Source organism: Grampus griseus (assembly GCF_964374135.1).
Source record: "Grampus griseus genome assembly, chromosome: X".
NCBI lineage: Eukaryota > Metazoa > Chordata > Mammalia > Artiodactyla > Delphinidae > Grampus > Grampus griseus.
In genome coordinates, this window is record NC_138999.1 from 41,497,775 (window position 1) to 41,506,361 (window position 8,587).

The 8,587-nt window shown below is 39.9% G+C and overlaps 1 protein-coding gene across 1 annotated transcript in view; it reads right to left on the bottom strand.

The window, feature by feature from the left end:
* Positions 1 to 7,620, bottom strand: part of ZNF41 (zinc finger protein 41) — a gene marked incomplete at its 5' end in the record, with an annotated part of 19,188 nt that extends 11,568 nt beyond the window's left edge. Inside the window, one exon of the mRNA XM_082682038.1 lies at positions 7,478 to 7,620. Within this exon, the coding sequence (XP_082538164.1) occupies positions 7,478 to 7,620 (143 nt within the window). The remainder of the gene's footprint in view (positions 1 to 7,477) is intronic.
* Positions 7,621 to 8,587: the final 967 nt, after the last annotated feature.

An 8,587-nucleotide genomic window follows, 5' to 3' on the forward strand; every position in this document is an offset into this window, starting at 1 on the left:
CCTCAAAACACTAAAAACAGAACTACCATATGATTCAGCAATTCCACCCCTGGGTATATATCCAAAGAAAACAAAATGCTAATTTGAAAAGATACATGCACCCCAATGTTCAAAGCAGCACTATTTACAATAGCCAAGACATGGAAGCAACATAAATGTCCATCAACAGATGAATGGATAAAGAAGATGTGGTATATATATACAACAGAATACTACTTAGCCATGAAAAGAATGGAATTCTGCCATTTGCAACAACATGGGTGGACTCGTAGGGTATTATGCTAAGTGAAATAAGTCAGACGGAGAAAGCCAAATACCATATGATATCACTTATATGTGGAATCTAAAAAATAAAACAAACTAGTGAATATAACAAAAAACAGGAACAGACTAACAGACATAGAGAACAAACAAGTGGTTACCAGTGGGGAGAGGAAAGGGGCGAGGGGCAAGGTAGGGGTAGGGGATTAAGAGGTACAAACTACTATGTATAAGCATACAAGGATAAGCAACAAGGATATATTGTACAGCACAGGGAATATAGCCAACATTTTATAATAACTATAAATGGAGTATAACCTTTAGAAACTGTGAATCACTATGTTGTACACCTGAAACGTATATAATATTATAAATCAACTATACCTCAATTAAAAAGTTTTTTGAAGAACGGCAATATGAAGTGTTGAAGAGAACATGGTGCAACGAAAACTCTCATATGTCTAATGGAGCTGTAAATTGGATGACCATATTGGAAAACCTTTTGGCTTTACCTGGTAATGTTGAAATATGCATACACAAGGACACAGTGATTCCATCCATGGAAATATGCTCAATTGGAATATGTGCTCATGTGCAACAAGAGGCATGTTCAAGAGTATTTACAGCAGCATTATTCAAAATGTGTGTAATATTTCATGATAAAAAAGTTTAAAATTAACAGTAATTTTAAAAATCAGTGTTCAGCATAACAGTAACAGTATCTACTATCTGTGGAAAAATATGAAGGATATTTTCTTAGTTGCTTTTATTTGCATAATCTATAAGCATATACCACCCATCCACCCACCCACCCACCAACTAATCAAGACTGGTTTCTTGGTTAGGGAAATCTGTGGGACTGGGGGAAAGAACTATGTGAATGTATTACCTATTAAAAAATTAAGTTTAAAAGTTACCAATGGGCTCAAGATGGAACAGATACAATTCTCCCTATTTCTCCTGCTAAGTAGCTGGACATTATATATAAAAAAAAAGATAAGAAGACTGTCAGTTGGAGAGAAGGAGGCTAACTGCCTAGGGACCTTGGAACCTGAGGAGTGACACAGCAGTGATTTCCCTGAGTTTTCTTTTCACCCCATATATCTTGGACTGCGTGGTGGAGAAGCTGGCAACCCAGAATGCCAACTGGTGCAGATAAAAACAGTCCCAAGAAAGCCTGCTATCTCTAGCCAAAGTACCAGGAAAGGGCCAATGTAACAAGAAAGAAAAATTTAGATAATTACTGCCCTACTCCAGCCAAGCATCACAGAAAAAAGCTGCAGCTCCCATCCCAATTTTCATCAGCAAAGGCTGAGTGGGGAGCCTAGGTTTTCATCCCTGCCTGGGGATAATGAGGCCCCTCCCACACAGTGTCAATTTAGGCTATGTGGGGATCTTGAACTTCTACCCCCAACACAGTAATGAGGTACCTTTTTGTCTCCCCACCAGGGTGGTGTCAGAGGTGGTCTGGTGGGGAGCATGACATTCCACCTCCACCCAGGATCAACAAAGTGCTTGTCCCCTCTGGGGTGTCAAAGGAGGCTAATTAGGGACCTGAACTTCCACCTCCACCTGGCACTAAGAAGGAGATTCTCCCTTTTTAGCAGAACAGTGTTGGAGGCAGACTGCTAAACACAAGATTTAAATAATATCCAGAGTCTCAGAGTGCCCAAAATATCCAGGACATAATTGAAAATCAGGCATCATGTGAAGAAGCAAGAAAATCTTAACTGGAATGAGAAAAGACAATCAACTGACACTGACACTGAGATGACACAGATGTTAGAATTATCAAGGATTTTAAAGCAGCCATTATAAAAATGCTTCAGGGATTTCCCTGGTGGCACAGTGGTTAAGACTCCGCACTCCCAATGCAGGGGGCCTGGGTTTGATCCCTGGTCAGGGAAATAGATCTCACATGCATGCCACAACTAAGAGTTCACATGCCACAACTAAGGAGCCTGTGAGCTGCAACAAAGGAGCTCACCTGCTGCAACTAAGACCTGGAGCAACCAAACAAATAAATAAATATTAAAAAAAAAGCCTGGCTATGCATTAGAGTCATCAGGGGAACATTTTGTCCCTGTGCTAACAGTACTTTGTTATTATTTTTTTTAAAATGCTTCAATATACTTAAATGCAAAACCAGAAAGTCTCAGAAAAAAAGATATAAAGAAGAACAGAATGGAAATTTTAGAACTGAAAAATAGAATAACTAAAATTTTAATATCAGTGTAAGAGCTCAACAGCAGAATAGAGAGGACAGAGGAAAGAATTAGAGAACTTGATGACAGAACAATAGAAATGATCCAATCTGAACAACAGAATGAAAATTGACTGGAAAAAAAATGAGCAGAGCCTCAGGGACCTCTGAGACTATAATAAAAGATCTGGCATTCATGTCATCAGAGTTCCAGAAAGAGAGGAGGAAGTGTGGGGCTGAAAAGTATTTGAAGAAATTATAGCTGAAAATTTCTCAAATTTGGCAAAAGATATCAACTTAGAGTTTCAAGAAGCTGAGCAAACCCCAAAAGGATAAACCAAAGAAATTATACGAAGACACATTATAGTCAAACTTCAGAAAACTAAAGAGAAAGAAAAAATCTTGAAATCAGCAAGAGAGAAATGACACCTTACCTATAGGGGAAAAACAATTAAAGTGACAGCAGATTTCTCACCCAAAACCATGGTGGAGCGAAGGAAGTGGCACAACATTTTTCAAGTGCTGAAAGAAAAGAACTGTCAACCCTGAATTCCATATCTGGCAAAATTATCCTTAAGAAATGAAGCAGCCATGGCCATTAAGTACATGAAAAGATGCTTAACATCATTAATTATCTGGGAAATGAAAATCAAAACCACAATGAGATACTACCTCACACTCACTAGGATGGCTAGAATCAAAAAGTCAGATAATAACAAGTGCTGATGAGGATTTGGAGAAATTGGAAACTTCATACAAACACTGCTGGTGGGAATGTAAACTGGTGCAGCTGCTTTAGAAAACAGTCTGGCAGTTCCTCAAATTATTAAACATAGAGTTATCATTTGACCTAGCAATTCTACTCCTAGATGTACATATATACTTGAGATAAATGAAAATATATATCTGCATAAAAACACGTACACGAATGTTTACAGCAGCATTACTTATAATAGCCAAAAGGTGGAAACAACCCAAATGTACATCAGCTGACAAATGAATAAACAAAATGTGATACACCTGCACAATGGAATATTATTCAGCCACAAAAAGGAAGGAAATACTGATACATGTTACTACATGTACATGCTACACTTCTTCCCTATCTATTTGCCTACCTACATATGTATCTGCTGACCTATTATGGACTGGTGACTTCCTACTTTATTCAGTGGGTTATAACCTATTACTATCATTATTTCTTTTGCTACTCAAATTGCCCCAGGTTTAGCCAGAGGGAGCTCCTTAAAAACATTATGCTGAGTCAAAGAAGCCGGACAAAAAGATCACATGTTATGTGATTCCATTCATGTGAAATGTCCAGAAGAGTAAAGTCTATAGAGACAGAAAGCATATTAATGTTTGCTTAGGGTTGGAGGAGGCAGGGAGGTGAGGTGGAGCAGAGTGATGGCTTAGGGGTATGGAGTTTCTTTTTGAGGTGATGAAAATGTTCTAAAATTGATTATAGTGATGGTTGCACATATCCATAAACATACAAAAAACATTGAATTGGACACTTTATTTTTAAAATAAATTTATTTATTTATTTTTATATTTGGCTGTGTTGGGTCTTTGTTGGTGCACACGGGCTTTCTCTTGTTGTGGAGCATGGGCTCTAGACACGTGGGCTTCAATAGTTGTGGCACACGGGCTCAGTAGTGGTGGCTCATGGGCTCTAGAGCGCAGGCTCAGTGGTTGTGGCACATGTTGCTCTGCGGCATGTGGGATCTTCCTGGATCAGGGCTTGAACCCATGTCCCCTGCATTGGCAGGCAGATTTTTAACCACTGCACCACCAGGGAAGTCCCTGAATTGGACACTTTAAATGGGTAAACTATGGTATGTGAATTATATCTAAATAAAGCTGTTACTAAGAAAGAAGAAATGAAGGGGAAATCAAGATATTCTCAGAAGAAGGAGAACTAAGAAAATATGTTGTCAGCAGACCTACCCTAAAAGAATGGCTTAAAGGAAGTTCTCTAAACAGAAAGGAGATGGTAAAAGAAGTCTTTGAACATCAGGAAAGAAGAAAAATGGAAAGAGAAAAAATATGTTTAAATACAATAGACTTTCCTTTTCCTCTTGAGTTTTCTAAATTATATTTGAAGGTCAAAGTAAAAAGTATAACATTTTTATGATGTGGATCTCCATGTATGTAGAGGAAATATTTAAGACAATTGTAATTGGTGAGGGTAAAGGGACTTAAAGGGAGCTAAGTTTTCTACACTTCACTCTAACTGGTAAAACGTCAACACCAGTAGAGACCTATGTGGTGATGGAATAGTTCTGTATCTGGATTATTGTACAGGAATCTACACATGTGTAAAATGGCAGAGAACGACACGCACACCGCAGAAATGTCAATTTCCTATTTGTGATAATTGTACTCTAGTGACAGAGGATGTAATCATTAGGGGAAACTGGGTAAAGAGTTACATGAGACCTCTCTGTACCATCTTTGCAACTTCCTATAAATGTATAATTATTTCCAAATAAAAAGTTTTAACAAACTACTAAATTATCCTCAGAAAGATTGGAGTAGGGGACACAGCAAAAAAGATCAAGATGCTATTAAAAAGGAGCACTCACAGGAGTTCCCTGGTGGTCTAGTGGTTAGGATTTGGCACTTTCACTGCTGTGGCCAGGGTTCAATCCCTGGTCGGGGAACTGAGACCCAGCAAGCCGTGCAGCACAGCCAAGAAAAGAGATAAAAAATGGGGGGAATTCACTTCTTTCCTCTCTATCTGCCTACCTATGTATTATAGAGTCTGGTCACTTCCTACTTTATTCAGTAGATGATAATCTATTACTATTATGATTTCTTTTGCTACTCATATTGTCCCAGATTTGACCAGAGGGAGCTCCTTCAAAGTGGCTCCTGTGTCATTTTGACATGTTCCCATCTTTTGAGTGCTTCATTACTTCCCAGCATAATGAGTTCTTCCAGAATCATTTTGTACTTTCTCTGTTCCAACCCTGGAGTCAGTCATATCTCCAAGAAGCTCTAGTTCCTATTAGTGACAAATGGTAACTCAAGGTGTGCTCATTGTGCCTGGCATATAATTGTCATTTCAGCAGTCAGAGAAAGGAATTTTTTCCTTATAGGAGAATGCCAACTAATCAATATAGAAGAAATGATGGAATTAGAAAAACACCATTAGGGAAATAGCACGGTAATTAATTGTTACAGGCAAGAATCATTGCTAGATGCTACAATCAGCGGACAAAAGCATGAGAAATAGTCTCAATGTATACATAGTCTCAATGTATCTCCCCACAACCTAGTTGTTAATTACAAAGAGAAATATAGTAACTTTACAGTACCTGACAGATGCCATTTTAGCCAGGTGATCAAAGTTAACATTATCAATAAAGGACAAATTGGTATTGAATTCTTGCCAATGTGAGGCACTGAGAAGAACACAGCATCATTTCTGTGATATTTGACAAAAATGAAAAACCTGAATCTAATTATGAGGAAGCAGGAAAAAAACCCCAAATTGAGGGACATTCTTCCAAATGGTGTCATGAAAGTCAAGGAAAGGCTAAGGAACTGTTTCAGATTAAAGGGTAAAGGGACATGACAACTAAACATAATACATGAGCCTGGATTGGATCCTGGATCAGGGGGAAATACTATAAGGGATGTTATCGTGACAACTGGGAAAATTATTTACAAATTGTATGTTAGTGAAACCGAGCAGGATCCTGTGGGGCTCCTGGGCATGGAAGCCTTTCTGTCCCCTGTTCTTTTTTTTTTTCAAGATTTTTGTATTTATTTATTTATTTATTTGGCTATGCTGCATGGCTTGTGGGATCTCAGTTCCCCGACCAGGGATTGAACCTGGGCCCTGGCAGTGAAAGCCTGGAATCCTAACCACTGGACCACCAGGGAACTCCCTGTCTCACATTTCTTGTTTGTAGGGAATAGATTCCAGCCTCCATGACCTTCCCTGACTTCCAAAGGGCAGATTTGAACAGTTGCTAATCAGTTAAGGGAGGGGATGCAGAGACAAAGGAGAAGCAGCCAAAAAACAATAGTGCAGCCTTGGGGCAGGGTCCTGGTTCCCCCTCAAGGGATACACATAATATCTTTGAGCTCTTTACAGAACTAAAACCCCCAACAAATGGAAGGTGTTAGCATTCTTCATTCCAGAGAAGACCACATGAGGCCAGATTAAAGGAACCAGAGAAGCTCATCAAGAGACTACCTGAGACCAGATTAAAGGAGTGCAGGCCCTGCACGCACTCTAATCCTTACCAGCAAGCCTGCTCTTGAACCATTGCTATAAAACTCCTCATCCAATCCTCCCAGGTTGGGACACACAGTTTTTCGGGGCAGGAGCCTACTGTGTCCCCATTTGTCTGGCAAAGCAATAAAGCTACTCTTCTCTACTTCACCCAAAACTCTGTCTCTGAGATTCGATTTGGCACTGGTGCACAGAGGCCGAGTTTTTCACCTCATTAGGTAATTAGATAATACTCATCAAATATTAGATAGTACTAGATCAATGTGCAATTTCTTGATTTTGATAACTGTACTGTGATTATGTAAGAGAATGTCCTTGTTCTTAAGAGATACACATTAAGTATTTAAGGGTAAAGGGGAATTATGTCTGCAAATTACTCTCAAGTGGTTCAGAAAATAAAGTTTTAAATATTTCTATGTGTATACACTACATACATACATACATATATACATAAATTGAGAAGAGAAAGCAAATGTGGCAAAATGTTAACAATTAGTGGTTCTGGGTGAAGGGCAAAAGAATCAAACGTTTCAAAAGAATTAATGCTTTAAAACTCTTAGTAGAAAATATAGATAAATATTTGTTTAGGCCTTGGGGTAGGTGAGGATTTCCTAAACAACACAAAAAATGCCCTAAGTATCAAAGACAAGATCTAGTGATTCAACTGTGAGGAAATGAGGAAACTTTATTCATTGAAAGACCTTTGTTCTTTGGGGGCCCTTATTAGTGAGTGTTCAGGGGCACAGAGCAGGCATGGAACTCACAGTATCTGCTCCACCAGCAGCAGCTCCGGGGGCAGATCTGCAAGCACTGGGTGGTGCCCAGCACTTCTCCATCCACCAGCTCTCCTGAGCACAGCCCCAAGGGTTGCTGAGAGCAGGACCTCCACCTGAGCCTCTAGCAGCATGTCTGACCTACACCCCTTCACTGCACAAGGGCACTCACCCAGGGAAAGCCCTGGGGTCAGGCTTGAGGGAAGCTCTCATTCTGCCTGCCCATCCTCCTGATCCTTGCTCTCTTGCCAGTGACCCCAGGACAGACTGGCAGGTGTGTAGGTGACACAGGGGAGGAGCCTCAGGTGGCGGGGAGGAGTGGCTATTTGCCAACCAGTATGGGAAAATTAAAATATTCTATCATTTGGCACTGGTAAACATTTTTAAAAAACTTTGTTTTACCATTTTAAAAAATTGAAGCAGGCTTCCCTGGGGGCGCAGTGGTTAAGAATCTTCCTTCCAAGGCAGGGGACATGGGTTCGAGCCCTGACCTGGGGAGATCCCACATGCCACAGAGCAACTAAGCCCATGCACCACAACTACTGAGCCTGTGCTCTTGAGCCTGTGAGCCACAACTACTGAGCCCACGTACCGAGAGCCCGTGCACCACAACAAAGAGTAGCCCCCGCTTGCCGCAACTAGAGAAAGCCTGCGTACAGCAACGAAGACCCAACACAGCCAAAAACAAATAAATTAATTAATTAAAAAATAAAATAAAACTTGAAGCATAGTTAGTTTACAATGTTGTGTTAGTTTCAGATGTACAGCAAAGTGATTCAGATATATATATATATATATATATATATATATATATATATATATATATACTTTTTCAGACATTGTTAAATATTTTAACAACTCTGACAGCCCAAGCTGGTGGACAAAAGACCACACTCATCTGTCTCTCCCTCCCTGGGAGTCACACAGGGAAAGGGTAAAAAGACCATGCCAGGCACAGATGCCCCTCTGATCCCTTTCACTTTGGACTCCACCCTGGCTGGTTAGGCTTATGTGATGTGATGGAGAGGGATTTTGGAGCTAGTGACTTGGATACAAAGTTGCTAATATAGAACCACCCAGATTCTAGCCTCAGCAGCCACA